The 14,831-nt window shown below is 40.0% G+C and overlaps 3 protein-coding genes across 3 annotated transcripts; all 3 read right to left on the reverse strand.

The window, feature by feature from the left end:
- Positions 1–410: 410 nt before the first annotated feature.
- Positions 411–5,012, reverse strand: LOC145465317 (collagen triple helix repeat-containing protein 1-like). Its single transcript, XM_081449096.1, has 4 exons — positions 4,999–5,012; positions 2,665–4,263; positions 1,340–1,576; positions 411–1,071 (listed from the first exon to the last, which is right to left on the reverse strand). Exons 2-4 carry the CDS (start codon positions 2,737–2,739, stop codon positions 706–708), a joined length of 678 nt encoding a protein of 225 aa, XP_081305222.1. The 5' UTR covers positions 2,740–4,263; positions 4,999–5,012; the 3' UTR covers positions 411–705.
- Positions 5,013–5,251: 239 nt separating this feature from the next.
- LOC145465319 (collagen triple helix repeat-containing protein 1-like) lies at positions 5,252–9,114 on the reverse strand. Its single transcript, XM_081449097.1, has 3 exons — positions 8,978–9,114; positions 8,264–8,506; positions 5,252–7,285 (listed from the first exon to the last, which is right to left on the reverse strand). Exons 1-3 carry the CDS (start codon positions 9,041–9,043, stop codon positions 6,923–6,925), a joined length of 672 nt encoding a protein of 223 aa, XP_081305223.1. The 5' UTR covers positions 9,044–9,114; the 3' UTR covers positions 5,252–6,922.
- Positions 9,115–9,462: 348 nt separating this feature from the next.
- LOC145465320 (collagen triple helix repeat-containing protein 1-like) lies at positions 9,463–13,457 on the reverse strand. The gene is made up of 3 exons (XM_081449098.1): positions 13,155–13,457; positions 11,605–11,847; positions 9,463–11,360 (listed from the first exon to the last, which is right to left on the reverse strand). Exons 1-3 carry the CDS (start codon positions 13,218–13,220, stop codon positions 10,998–11,000), a joined length of 672 nt encoding a protein of 223 aa, XP_081305224.1. The 5' UTR covers positions 13,221–13,457; the 3' UTR covers positions 9,463–10,997.
- Between the last annotated feature and the right edge of the window lie 1,374 nt (positions 13,458–14,831).

The raw sequence follows: 14,831 nt of genomic DNA on the forward strand, positions 1-14,831 counted from the left end.
ATCAATTTCCGAAAATTATACACCTATCCGAAATTTACGGAAGTACACCCCCACCCCATCCCGGGTGCAGATTGATAGGGCTCCTACCCAGGCGCACTTTGTGCTTGTCACACAGTCTTTCCTCTTCTACGGGGAGGAGTGCGTGACAAGCGATGAGGACGTCTTCATTCGAGGCTACAGCATCACACAAGAGCACGTCTACAGAGAATGACAAATCTGTGTGTGTCATGTTCAGTTTTTTGTAGTGTTGATCAAGGCCGTGCCCTGCTGGTTCTTTCCCATATTAACTAAATCCATATGTACTACAGTAGAACGTTAAGGTATTCCAGAACTATCGTATTCGATCTGAAAATGAAATTTAGCTGCTATTCCAGATTCGGCTTATCATTAAACTCTTTAACGATGCAACAAACGTTAAGGTTTGATTTTGTTGAAAAGGACAGTTTTTAATTTACCCGCATTGGTGTAATGGGGATGGTCCTGGGAGTTAAAGTTGTGCTCTGATGTGCTAAATCACCCAAGAATACAAAATGCAAGAAATCAAAAGCTTTTATTAGCTGAAGCATAAATACCCAGGTTTATTACACTAATAACCTGTCTCTACTTTACATCGAGCTGTAAGCAAGCCTATTCACTTTCATAACGTGATAGCAGCGAGAGTTAAAAAGTCAGTTAAGTCTTCTTTCTTCCTGCGTTTCTTTGAAGCTATTTCTGTGGTGGAGGCACCTCCTCGATCATGATCCGCATCACGGAGTTCCACCCAGTATAGGCATCAGACCCAGATTTCTTCCCCACACAGTCCCCCACATTGATTCCCACTCGGACGGCTCCTGCGGAAATTCCCTGGCAATAACCTCCAATGTAATGCACTCGGTGCATGTTGCTGTCTGTTTTGCCGTGGTTTACGTGGATGTGAATAAGACCATCAATGGCGAGCGGACCGTTACATTCCACACCGTCAAAGGTGAAATACCAGCGCTTACAGCAATCCAGACAGAAACCTAACCTGAGGTCACCGTTGTACTCCACTTTCAAGGCTGTATCATCGGCTTTCTTGATAAAAATGCAGTCCTAAAAGGAAAACAAGCAATGAAGTAACAGGCGCGGATTTCAACAGTTGTTTGTATATCATCGCAGAGCCAAGTTTAATAGATTATAAGTTGTTAGATATCCCGGGCGGGGTGCAATTGCATGAAGAGGAAGAGGATACTCAATAAATATATGTATATGTAAGCTTATCCCTTGTGATAAATATCCTGATGCAATGCTTGTAGTGTACGATTTGATATTGCGATGAGAAGTCCGAGAGACCTCTCTTGGAACGTCTAATTCTTCTTACCTTTATCAGTCCATAGTCTCTTCCATCACTAAGATTATTCCACGCACATTGTTTCCAGTTTTTCGGAGGGGCCTGGGCCTGCTCGCCCTTTGTTCCCTGACTTCCTTTAGGCCCTGGAGGGCCCTTAGGGCCGGGTGCTCCGACAGGTCCTCGGGCCCCCTTGGCCCCATCTCTTCCATTGAGTCCGGGCACTCCGGGGACATCTGGTACACCGTTGGCTGCACAGCACGATTTGGTCTTCAAAGTTAAAATAAAAAAGGGATTAATGAAAATTCTATTTTTCTCTCATGTACATTCATTCTGTTACCTTTTCATTGCTTTACCTTTTTTGTCACGCCTTCTTGTAGCTGGCCTGTCAAATAAAATTTTTGAACCCCAATCCCACTACCCTAAGTGCCACAGGTTTTCGTTTTCTTTTCGCGAGGAGCGACGAAACCGCAACGCCATGAACGCGGCTTCGCTGTTAAAATGAAGATACCCTCTGGACCCTAGGGCACAATCGATTGAGGTAGCTTACAGACGAGATAAGCTAGCACCACACAGCTGATTTACTTCATGACGGGGTCGCGATTATTCTGAAGAAAGGAATGGAGAAGTACTTGGTGGAGTGGAAGCTAGTAAACATTATGATCATTCCTGTACTGTAGAGAAGTAAAGGGTGGAGTACTTGAAGTCGACAGGCGCGTCAAGAGAAAGATCCGAACTGACGAGATGGCTTATAATGGAGAGCTGACAAAGCAAGCTGAGGAAGTAGAGTGAATGGGAGAGCTGAGGAACGTCTACAAAGTTACTAAACTGGTCTGTGGGAAATACAGTGGTAGCAGGAATATCCCATACGAGACAAACAGGAGCACCTCCTTACCTCCGACAACGACCGGGAGGCATGATGGTTGAACATTTCAAGGAAGTCCTCAACAGACCAACAGAAGAGGAGACTGAGATACTAGAAGCTGAAGAGGACCTAAACATTGAAACCAGACCACCAAAACTAGAAGAGATTTTCGCTGCCATCAAGTCCCAGAAGAATCACAAGGCATCCGGAAAAGACTGAACTATTCCGGCTGTCTCTGTGACCACAACAAGTATCCCGCAGCCATTTTCAACACTATGGAACCGAAAGAAAATCCCTTGTGACGGGAAGCGAGGCAACAACGCCATTATCATACACTGTTATATATCATAGTGTTATCATATTATCACCGCTATTTTGTATTTAACGCATTGCGAGTTTTCTTGATGTACTTGCTTTGCCAGGCTAATGAAAATAAATGAAGTTTGTTGCGGAATTTGTTTCACTTACTTAAAACTATGATGGCAAAACTTACCGCCGACTGGTTGGTGGAAATTACCAAGTTTGGTATCATACATCCCACAACACAAAAAAGTATGACGAAACTCATTGTTCTAGCCTTTCCTTGTTAAGGTTACAGTATACCTTCAGGGGTGTCTCGCGCGCAAGCGATGTAGCGCGTGCAGTTTAAGCTGTAGATACCTAAACCCCTATATCAAATTAAAGTTTATGGAGCTGGCTATCAAACTATACCAACAATTTTGAAAGAAAATGAATTGTCGAATTTTTCACGACCACTAAATGCGAGCGCCCGAATCACCTTTCGAAAGCTACAAGTCAAAGCGAATTTTGTTTTTCGCCAATTTAATTTTTTCCTCGGTTTCAGGGCCCAAAGCGCTTAAAAAACGTGTCTGCGTTTTGACATATTCGATTGCAGTAAAAAGTTACAGAACATTTTCGAAATAGGATTAAAAAAATGTGGAGTGATCGTACAAAAATCGCTCTCGAAGAAAAAGTATTTCGAAATTAACAATTCCCAGACACGCTGTTGTAGTTTATATGTTAAACTAGCCACTGTCCAAATTTAAGAGCAATTGAACAAATTCCCTTTGAGTTGTAACTCTTTAAAGTGTCTGCTTCAAGTGAAAAACTTTATTCGAGAAAACAGCGCCAAGAAAAATTTTCTGCTTCGCGAACAAACTCCGCCCACAAACGCCTTCAACTGGGTTCTCAGGTAACTAAGCCAATCAGTGCAGGGAAAGTTTACTGCCGTTAACCGCCTGGTGAAATTTACGCGCGAATCTCTAAAAAAACTCTTGTGTTTCGCAATGCGCTCAAGGAACCGAAGGCAGAGAGATAATTTTTCTGTAGCTCGGTTTTTCTTGAAGCTGGTCTGGCGAAATGGGGAAGACTAAAAAGGATACGAACGCTAGAGTGGCTGAGCGAAGGAAACAAACAAAAGACAGCGCGGAGAGCAACTGTATGTGGGCAACTGTGCATGGATAATATTTCAAATGGTCTCAATGAGTCCGACGATTCGTCGATATCGGACTCATCAGAAGAGTCTCTGTCAGCATCCCTGTTATTGCTGTCAAGTTCCGAAATTTTTACAGAACCTTTCTTTTCTCTCACCACGAATATTTGCCCGCCTTATACGATAACTATAGCTTCATCCGCGTGGCGAACTTTTGCTTCTTCACTCATTGATGTATTTTCATTCGTTCTTCGCTGTTTTCGTTTTCGAACCGGTCCATGGTTTAAACGTGGTCTATGTTTACTTATAACTTAATAGAGACACGCCTAATATCAAAAATGCTGGGTAGTCGGAACAACAATGCTGATCAACTGAGTAGTCAATTCGTGACATCCATATAGGTAATTCCCGCGAAAATCGTCTCGGTTGATTGCATACGCGCCATAGGGCTGTCAATCAAGAGGTAAACTTTTACTTCCGGTGAAAACGTAAAACCGCCATTTCTCCGCCAATATTTAGCCTTTTTCAAAATTTTTTTTCAGAGATTAGAGATTATTCTTCGACCTCTATTTTGACCCAAAAATCCAAATTTGAAGAAAATTGCCGACCCGAAGGTATACTGTAACCTTAACTACCCGCAAGATCTTCAGTTTGAAACAACTGAAAGAGAAAAACAAACGCTACATGTGAATTGTTCTAATTTCTTATCAGAGCCTGCGTCTTTGTTATCATTGTATTGCAGTAAAGCGACGACGGTCTGTTCTTGCCGAAGAAATGGGCTACTTCCCCAACGAAAACATTTTCAAGATTGACACAGAAACCAGTTAGGTAAAATTACAGTTGCCAAAACCTAAGCAGGCAAGTAACATTCGTCCTAAGCTTTTCACACCAATTTAATAATAACAAACCAAACCATTTCACAGTTTATTGTTTGACAACGCAAAAAAAAATATTTATATATATATATATATATATATATATATATATATATATATATATATATATATTTAAAAATATACAAATCCATTCTAACGAACAATAACTCTATAGCACCTTTCTTAAGAAGAGGGCCTGCTTAAAGAAATCGCCAAAAACTTAATCTCAGTAGTCTAAGTCTCTCGTTATTGCCCAATATTTATGGCCCCCGTGCGAGCGAAGGGCTCATTCAACCATGAAACGTGGCTATATATTTCCAAAGGCCGCCGCGCCACCCACAAGCGAAGAAACCTTTAGCCGAGCGAAAAACTGAAAAATGTTGTCCCTTTTTACGAAATACCGTGGCCAAACGTTTAAGCTTACCCAACTCCTGAACAAAAAGGGCGACAAGGGTACAAAGTGTTTTTCTGTGTGTCGGAAATAAAGCAAAATATTGTGATTACTCACAATTTCACTCACCGATGTATGTTGCTTCTGACGCTGAAATATATAAAACCAGTTTTCGAGAAAGCTTGTGATCATATCAGTTACGACTTTCCAGCTCTAAATTTATATTGTGTCAGCTGGGTTTGTATAGCAGCTGAAAACACTTTACGCCATTAACAAAAGATGCACATCCTTAAACTTGTATATTGATCTAAGCTGAATTTACTTCGAGCCTGCGATTATTATCGGAGGATTATAATAAACGATAAATTTAAGTCGAGTGAGTCACTTTCGTTTTACTATTCGGTTATTCACGTGTGCCTCTGATGACTCAGATGAGTAGTACCATCTATAAAAAGTTGACTAGTTATCGCTTACCATGTGGGTAAATACGGCTTGTTAAATCTTTGAGTTATTTTCGACCCTTTTATTCTTACATGTTGTAATCATGTGTGGAATAATTCTCATTTTTAAAAACTGGATCATTGAATAATGCAATTTGAGAGTTTTCATTGGCTTAATCATCATGAGTTATGAGCCATTATGCTATGCTCTACAAATAAGATAAACGTACTTGTGATTTATTGGGGCGTTGTTATTTTTATTTCGGTTCAGTTTTCTATATTTTGGAAGCGTTTTTAAGAAAAAAAAATTATTCCACTCGCGCTTTTTGGATATGAGATGATACATTATAGCCAACTCGTCGGCGCTGTCCGCCTCGTTGGTTATATACCAGGGAGCTTAAGCGAACCACGACGAAGACGGCCACGAGAACGCCACCAAACCAAAGGTTTAATGAGCAAAACAATAGCTGTGCACGTGCGTTATAGATCTTTGTTCATTTCTTTGCCGTCCTCAGCAAAATAACAACGTGAAATGACCAAATTCTGCATCGTCTACTGAACGTGGACGACGACGGCTAATTTTTCGTATTTTCATTTGGAATCGAACGCTGTCATTGCATATTTAGCTTGAGCACGTTTTTAGAGCCATTGGCGCACTAAACAGATCGAGATAATCGCGAATTTCGCTGGTAAAATATAAATTCATTTTTTGCTAGGCGTCGTCCTCGGCGTCGTCGTCGTCGTTGCTTAAGCTCCCTACCATCTCATTTCCAACGCGCGCTCGTGGAATAATTGTTAATTAGCAGTTTTATACAGCTGACATTATCGTAGACCATTTCCATCAGTAAACTGGTTATCGTTTTGCATAAACTGCTTAAACATTTGTAAGGAATGTCACTTAACGACGATAAGGACAACTGAGAAACTTCCAGTCAGTTAGGTGTGAGATAATAATTACTGTTTGTCTACTCTTTCATGTAAAACTGACGATGATGAACTTAACTAATTTTTATTGGTACATGGCAAATGTCATTCCGCAAGGCTATAAGTTTTGGTCCGTCGTATCTATCGCAAGTTCGGCTAAACTTTGCATCTAATGTGTTTTACAAAACAGCTGTGCTTACCTGGGACTTTTCTCGAAACTGAAATGTTTGTCGTATAAGCCATTAGCGAAAAACAACAATTCAACATATGAAGCTACAATGCATTTATCCTAATATTTGAACTTAGACTTTTAAAAGTATGTTTCTCAGGAAAATTCGGTTTCAAAAAAATGTAACTAGTCACCTCTTCTGTCTGGAAAACGTATTATTTTGGCACATTTTTGTTATACCAAGTACCCTCCAAACTCCTAACATAAAAGTCTTGAAACTTCATCCTAGGAGTGTAAATTCAAGATTAACTTAAAGAATCCTACAGAAATGAAAAAACTATGCATCGGCTGTATGTTCAACAACAGCCAGCTCAACAACTGCTTCAACTTAAATTTCCTTGTTTATTGTACATTTACATCCGAGCTGTAAACAGACTTGTTTTTAATTATATTGATAACATCAAAACGATGTAGGGCCCTTGCAGTTGCCTGAGGCCTTCTTCCTTTCTCACTTACGACACTACTTCTGGGGTGGAGGAAACTCCTCAACCATGACCCGGGTCACGGAGTTCCACCCGGTAAAAGCATCTCCGGGTATTTTACCCACGCAATCTCCGACATTGATTCCAACTTGGACAATTCCCTCGGGAATTCCCTGGCAGTAACCTCCAATTTGAGATGTTTTGTGTCTGTTGGTGTCTGTTTTGCCGTGGTTTTCAAAAATGTGGTCAATACCATCAATGGCGAGTGGACCGCTACATTCCACACTGTTGAAGGTGAAGTACCAGCGCTTACAGCAATCCAGACAGCAACAGATCCTGAAGTCGCCATTGAACACCACTTTCAAGGCTGTGTCATTGGCATGCTTCATAAAAGCACAGTCCTGAAAAAAATTAATTACTTTAAAACCAATGACTAAGGTGGCTGAACACAGTTTTTGATTCCTGTGTTTCATTCACCTTTTTCACTAAAACCCTTGATCCCGCGGTCGCCAAAAATGGCAGCAAACAATTGAACAACACAAACTTTGGTTTTTTGATGGTTAAGCTGACGTATGTGCCGTTACCATGGCAACATGTATAAATATAAACAGGCCTTTAAAATCGGTTTTGTTTATTTGTAGAAAATCTAGTCATTAGATTTTCCTTATAATCTGCATGCAACAAGCTTGTAACGATTCTCACAAGTTAACACCATTTCGCTAATAATTTAATATAACAGAGAGATCTTTAATTATCCCTCGTTGAAGGTTCACTGGAATATCTAGAATTTCCTTTGTTAAAATTCAATTATTTTCAACACCCCAGTTACTTATTTCCTAAAGTATTTTCGTGCCAAATTTCGTGAAATTGTAATGAGTGGTTCTCGAGAAATAGCTGAGAATTGCTGGGTTCTTTGCATCGTTACCTTTTCTAACATATCTTTGTAACAAGACTAAAGCCATCAATACACTGCGTTCAATTATAGAGAAAAATGGCAAAGATAGTGCGGGTGTTTAGTAAATAAAATGATTGCTCTATTGAAGTCATGTTTGTTTTTTGTAATCCTTGTGCGCGCGCTGAATTGCATCAGCAAAAGCACGCGCGAAAACTGTATTCGGCCACCTTAACCAACCTTACTAAGAACTCTCACGTTAAAGAAAATTTGATAACATCATATCACTTCAAAGTTAGGAGCTCTTTACCCTAAAATCCGATAGGCAATTCAACCAAGAGGCATTGAAATAAGTCTTTAAATGTTAATAATTGTTTTATTTTCGATTTGATATATTTTACTTCTCTCTGAAGTAGAAAGTAAACTTGGGACCACATTTGTCACTAAATCACCTGTCCAGGAAGGAAAGCGAATCAGTTTCTCTTACCTTTATCAGCCCATAATCTGTTTGAGCGTTCAGATTATTCCACGCACATTGTTTCCAGTTTCCCTGAGGGGCCTGGGTACCCTGTTCACCTTTGGCTCCCTTGGGCCCTGGAGGGCCCTGAGGTCCCCTTTTGCCGGGAGCTCCTACAGACCCTCGGTCGCCGTTGTGCCCATTCCTTCCGTTGATCCCGGGTTTCCCTGGGACACCTGGTTTGCCAGCCTTGGAGATGGCGTAACAGCTCGGCTGTGGTTTTGAATGATGACGATCAAAGAAAATTAGTAAACTTTGAGTATATTTTGATACTTGATTGGCTATCTAAAAAATTACACATTTTTTTTGACAAGAAACTGCCCTAACATCACAGTTTCTTTATTCAAAATACATGCATGAACACCAGGCATTCATCTATAGAACATCGTTCACTCAATCATCGTTTAGTTCTATCCATTATACAATAATCAAATCAAATTTGTTAGAACATTCTCATTTGCTCTCCGTAATATTGTTTAAAGAAATCGCTGTCAACTCTGGCGGCGATAAAGTAGTGCCAATCAAGCGAAACAACGCAAGACCAAAAGAACAGACGGGTTTGAATGGTGAATAATAGAAGACTTGATTTCAACAGCCGACTAAACATTGGAAGGTCGCGGTGCTTGTAAGAAAAGGAGACTAGTCAAAACCCACATTGATTTGACTGTGAAGCTAAAACCTTACCGCTTGGGCCGAAAACACCAAGTGTGGAATGATACACGAGACAAGCCACATGATCATCAAACTCATCTTTCAGGTCTTTTGATTCAGGTCCACCGCGAGAAAAGAATTCTACAGAACATGAAAAACAAATGATATAAATTCTTCCAAAACAAAGAACATTGGTCCGATTTGTGATATGCTATCAATATAAAAGGTCATAAATAGTGACAGGAAGTTAAAAACCTTGTTTAGCTCGCAATACCGTGCTAAATTCAATCAAAACAGGAACTGATTCAATAAAGCCGGAAGCATTCTACGTCAAAATGCGACACATCTGTAACAAGACGATCTAAGATCGTAAGTCGTGCTGTAGCTAGACGTGCCGCTACGAGTGTTGATCATTCGGAATTGCGGTGCGCCGGAAGCATTCTACGTCAAAATGAGACATATATGTGATAAACTTTTCGAAAGAAAATACATATTTAGAATTTAGGATGTAATAAAAATAGCGACAGGTAGCTAGTGAAAAACCTAAATTCAACTCAAAGAGGAACTGGTTCATTCTACTCCGAAGAATTAAAGGAATTGAAATAACCGGTTGTCAAATTATAGTCCGGCTTTTCTTCCAATGAGAGATTTGTTAGACTTAATTTCTTTAGTTTGGAATTAACATTGTAATACTAAATCTACCACTCTGTGAACAACTCGTACGCTTTTGAACATAATTCCTAGCTTTCTAGTGTATACTGCCCGCTTAAAGACTCTCTCCGATTAGTTCAACATGTGAAATATTTCTACTAGTGTTTGGTTGACATCAAGATGTATCAATATTGGTTCAGTGCTTCACAAATGGTTGGTCAATGATTCAAATACACATTATATTCCTCAGTACAAAACGCAAGAATATACCCACTTACCCACGTGTTACCGGTTTTGGAACATCTAGGATGGTAGACGCGTTGAAGTGCACACTCATCCACACTGCGCCGAAGGCATTTGAAAACGAGCTCTATTTCCCCAATTAGGGCTTCTGTCCACACTCAGATCCGTCACCAAAGCGGAGCTTTTCGAAAACACTCTTCAAACCGGAGGAATTTGAAAACGCCCGCTTTGCGTTTTAGTGTGCCAAGGCCAGAAAACATTTTGAAAACGGAGCTTTTCGAAATGATGAGGTGATGACAATAATCGTGATATGTCCCTGCTGGAGTTTTGCTCAACTCGCGCGCAAATCCAAAATGACCGGCGATTGTTACTTTTTCCTGTTCAAATTCCTCCGGCGTAGTGTGAACGGAAAACATTTGATGCGTTTTCAGAGCGAAACCAACGTTTTCGAATTCCCCTTGCGTAGTGTGGACGGGACCTCAAAGCAAGAAATGATTGAGCTTTGTCCGTAAAACGTATGGGTTTAACATCTTTGTACGGAATATTGTATTCCTGTAAGAAACTTAATAGACGAATTATTTAGAGATGACCTGAACTTTAGAAACTGCTTCATAGAAATCGGAGGTACATTAACCATATAGAGTTTGTGACGGGAGTGTAAATTGAGATCAAGTTTAATTTTAAAAAAAGACACTAGAGAACACCTCCCTGTCCCCAAGCCTCTCTCATTAGCTGGAGCGCGGTGCGTATGTAGTTCCCCGCTCTTCGCCAGCGAAACACAACAGAACACTGGAATGTAGCAGAGGTTTTCTGTACCGATGGCAGCATTTTTATTCTTTTGTCCTAGGTATCTTTAAGGTATTCCTTTGTATAAGCCTCATTGGCTTCAGGAACAAGAGAGAGTACCGATCTGCTACATGTTAAATGACAAGAAAAAATAAAACTGTGAAAAATGTAAATGTAATTTGTTTACCCACGGAGCACCAAGGAGTTCACAGAACTCGTTCAGAAACACAAAAATCAATAAATTTTAAGCGTAAATTTACATGCCTTTATCTTGCATCAAACAATAAACAGCCTTTTTTTACTCAAAGGATAGTGATAAGTGACAGCAAAGCAAATAATTGAGGCCTTTTTCTTTGTGTTTGTCGTCTTTAAGCTAGTTCTGAGGTGGAGGCACCTCCTCAATCATGATCCGGGTCACGGAGTTCCACCCGGTGTAAGCATGTCCTGGTTTCTTCCCCACACAGTCCCCGACATTAATTCCCACACGGATGATTCCTTTGTTGATTCCTTGGCAGAAGCCTTCAATCTGAGTGGTTTTGTGTATGTTGGTGTCTGGTCTGCCGTGGTTTTGGAAAATGTGGTCAATACCATCAATGGCGAGTGGGCCGCTACATTCTACACCGTTGAAGGTGAAATACCAGCGCTTACAGCAATCCAGACAACAACAGCTCCTGAAGTCGCCATTGAACTCCACTTTCAAGGCTGTGTCATTGGCATGCTTCATAAAAGCACAGTCCTGGAACAAAAAATTAATAAATTGCGTAAAAAAAACTAATGGCTTCTCTCAGATATGTTTTATGAAAGTGGACAGTCTGTCACATAACGGAGCACTGCAATAAGTCATTGAATCTTTTCCAATCACTTGAGATACAATTTCATATATTCTTCCTCTCTCGAGCAGAAAAGTCGCGACTACATGAGTGAAGTCTGACTTTCTAGTGAATCACTACCAGGAGAGAAAGCGAACCAATTTCTGTTACCTTTATCAGCCCATAGTCTCTCCCATCATTGACATTTTTCCAAGCACATTGTTTCCAGTTTCTCTGAGGGACCTGGGCCGGCTCGCCTTTTCCACCTTTGGGACCATGAGGGCCATCAGCTCCCTTTTCCCCGGATGCTCCCACAGGCCCTCGGTCGCCCTTGTCCCCACGTGTTCCGTCGTGCCCGGGCACCCCGGGGACACCTGGTAAACCATCACCGCAGATGGCTGAACACGGCCTGGACTGTTGGTGATGAAAAGAGAATAGTAAATTTGGACTTCATTCCAGTACTTAGTTCACCGTGCAAAGCAAATATGGTTGATGCATTAGATTTTGAAAATATCCAGCCTTTTTCACACTGGGTTTTTGTGGCCAATGTTCTGAGATTTCAGGCGGGTTAAAATGAGCACAGTGGAGATTCATTCATCTCAATAAAACATTGTTTAAAGTCAGTGATGTGGCAGACTGGTCAGAGATAGAAATGAGCATTCTGACTGGCTCCCTGAGCGGTGCGAATTTTGCAATACTGACTGCTAAGATGAATTAGTTTTGGAGAATTGCTTTTTCAAAACTGACAAAAGAAGGTTTGTTCTTGATTGGAAAACTTTTTCATCTATGTTTGACGAAAGCGACCTGAAAAATGAAAATAAATTCTTGAGTTCGGCGGATGCCTTTACCGAGAATGCATTACAGGTCTTACAGGGATACATTAAATTCTAGGTTATAAGCAGAGCTTTAAAAGAGTCTTTATGCTGTAATAGATACTTTGTCATAAAAAAAGCAAGCTTGTTTATTTCTTATTGGGGAATAATGGTCTTGTTCTCTTTTTGCAAGTTTATGGACAAAGCCTCGGCCAATATGACCTCCACCAATATTTTGCTAATACGAACCCCGCGCTACTGAATTTAAAAACATATATTTATTGTAAGTTTGTTTCCTCTATTATTAAATTACTAACGTCTAATAAGATATGAAAACAGAAACCGTCAGCGTAAATAATTAAATGGGCATCATTAAAGAGAATATGTGTACCTTGCACCCTACTATTGAGAAGATTCTCTGACTAATCTTTTCGTTTCTGCTTAGAAATGCTATTACAGCAGAAGTGTTTTGACATCACAAACATTCAGTAAATATTTACCCTAGCCTGAATTTCAGCCGTCTTCCGCAGTCGCTCGCTCCCGACAAGATGTCGTTTCTACGATAGAGCTCAATTCGGGAAGGTGGTGAAAGTTAGGCTGCGTTTTCCAGCCGTCTAACTACATGACGAGAACGACCAAAACTGACAAAATTAAATTAGGCCTGTGAGAGGTTCTTGTAGAGACTGCTTTAAAAATCGTTCATTAGAATTTACGATAGCTTTTCATCCCTAGTGTTGTTAAAATCTTGAAATGGCTGCAAACCATCTACTGCCAAACAAGCGAAGCGACTTGAGATCAAAAGTTATCCGGAGAGACTATGAGAAGTAATAATTGAAAACAATGTTCGCATTGCAGCGGTACTTGCGAGAAAAGAAGAGCAGTCGAACACCTGTTAAGCTAATAACTTACATGCATCTGGGAAAACACCAAGTGTGGAATCATGCACGAGACAAGCCAAATGATCAACAAACTCATTTTTTTCTTTGGTTCGCTTCAATTCCAGTCTTGAAGAGTTCTGAACGACAAGTGGTTCTAAATGTAACAAACCGCTCGCGAACAATAACCTCGGTCCGATTTGGGATGTGATTAATATTAAAGAGACCATAAATAGCGACAGGAAATGAAAAATCTATTAAAATCACAACACTAAATTCAACGTTAGAGGAACTGATTCAACCCTTTAAAGTAAACTGAACTATAAATAACCGCTTGTGGAATTATTGTCCGACCCTCCTTCCAAACGTTCTTCGATTCAGTTAAGTAGTTTGAAAAATTGCACGATTTGGTACGAGCAAACTTAAAAAAGACTGCGGAAGTAGTTTTGACGCTCTGAACAATTCCTATGCGTCACAGACAATCGCCTTCCGCTTTATAGTGTAAAAACTCGTTGGTCAAATTTAGAACATGTCCGATATGCGAAGAGATTATAGATAGGGACAGGAAGTGAAACACCTTACTTAGCATTGGTCAATTGAACAGAGAAATTGAACAGAATTGAAAACACCGCAGAAGTTTTAAAATCAATATGGACCCACAGTATGTTTTAGTTTGAAAAGTTACATGTAGCATTCAAAGATCTCATGCTATACACTACATTTCGCTCTAGTATATACTGTTTGCATAATAACTACTTCACCTACCCTTTCTTTGATTCGTTCAATACGCCACTAGTTTCCGCTTTTAAGCTGACATCAAGATTAATATTGGCTCTTTCACAAGCCGCTCAAGTACACATTCCTTATAGCGCAAAACGCAAGTTTGGTTTTGAGTAGAACATATAAGGTGCTGATGTATGTCATTGCAGTGCACTCTCTTATCAAAAGTAAAGATATTGCGTGGTTCGAAACTCGATTATTTTCAGTCTTTGCACAGGCATTTTTAGAACTTATGAGGTGCTGTATGTTAGAGGTACTGCAGTGCACTCTCTTATTAAAAATAAAACTATACAGTGTGTGGTTTTAAAACCAATTATTTTTAGTCTGTTCACAACCAGTCTTTTTTTTGGTTCAGTCTGAAAGTGGGAGTAAACTAAAAATAGCTTTGGAGGGACGGATTACCTTAGGAGTCTAAAGCTGCTTACTTTGCCTTGTCCTTTCAAAATGTCTCTTTTATATTTTAAATAATTTAGTGAAAATTTCGGACAGCGCCTATTTAAATTAAGTACGTGTCTTTCGCGTCTGTGTATGGGTACTCAAATGGTGACGAACGAAATAAGGAAATTAATTTCACGCGCGTTTAGCCGTCAATTGCCAATAATTTCCCAAGCCTTTAGGTGAGAGAAATTATTTTGACAAAACGCAAGTGAAATCATTTCTTAATTCCACGAGTATACTATTTGATTACCTTTTAATATCATGGGTAACACGTTACAATCCTGGGTTTTTTAATTGTTTATTGTGCGGAAACATTTCGCGCCAAACGTTGCCATGGCAATTCTGTAATTTCACTTGTGAAATTATAAATTAAGGCTGACATTTCGCGCCAAAATAAAGGAGTAATTTGTCAGCCATAATATTAGCGCTAGAGTATCATAGCCAAGATATGTTCTAGAGCTTCATCCAGCTGCTGTCAGATTGCATATAATTA

This window comes from Orbicella franksi, chromosome 13 (assembly GCF_964199315.1).
Source record: "Orbicella franksi chromosome 13, jaOrbFran1.1, whole genome shotgun sequence".
In the NCBI taxonomy this organism is placed as follows: Eukaryota; Metazoa; Cnidaria; class Anthozoa; order Scleractinia; family Merulinidae; genus Orbicella; species Orbicella franksi.

Excerpts from the sequence above, each read along its gene's own strand:
- LOC145465319 (XM_081449097.1), bottom strand. The coding sequence starts at position 9,043 with ATGAGTTTGATGATCATGTGGCTTGTCTCGTGTATCATTCCACACTTG. Across the intron at positions 8,507-8,977 it reads TGGTGTTTTCGGCCCAAGCG|CCGAGCTGTTACGCCATCTC; the intron begins GTAAGGTTTTAG and ends TCAAAACCACAG. Across the intron at positions 7,286-8,263 it reads CAGATTATGGGCTGATAAAG|GACTGTGCTTTTATGAAGCA; the intron begins GTAAGAGAAACT and ends AATTTTTTTCAG.
- LOC145465317 (XM_081449096.1), bottom strand. The coding sequence starts at position 2,739 with ATGAGTTTCGTCATACTTTTTTGTGTTGTGGGATGTATGATACCAAAC. Across the intron at positions 1,577-2,664 it reads TTTCCACCAACCAGTCGGCG|ACCAAATCGTGCTGTGCAGC; the intron begins GTAAGTTTTGCC and ends TTAACTTTGAAG. Across the intron at positions 1,072-1,339 it reads GAGACTATGGACTGATAAAG|GACTGCATTTTTATCAAGAA; the intron begins GTAAGAAGAATT and ends TTTTCCTTTTAG.
- LOC145465320 (XM_081449098.1), bottom strand. The coding sequence starts at position 13,220 with ATGAGTTTGTTGATCATTTGGCTTGTCTCGTGCATGATTCCACACTTG. Across the intron at positions 11,848-13,154 it reads TGGTGTTTTCCCAGATGCAT|TCCAGGCCGTGTTCAGCCAT; the intron begins GTAAGTTATTAG and ends CATCACCAACAG. Across the intron at positions 11,361-11,604 it reads GAGACTATGGGCTGATAAAG|GACTGTGCTTTTATGAAGCA; the intron begins GTAACAGAAATT and ends TTTTTGTTCCAG.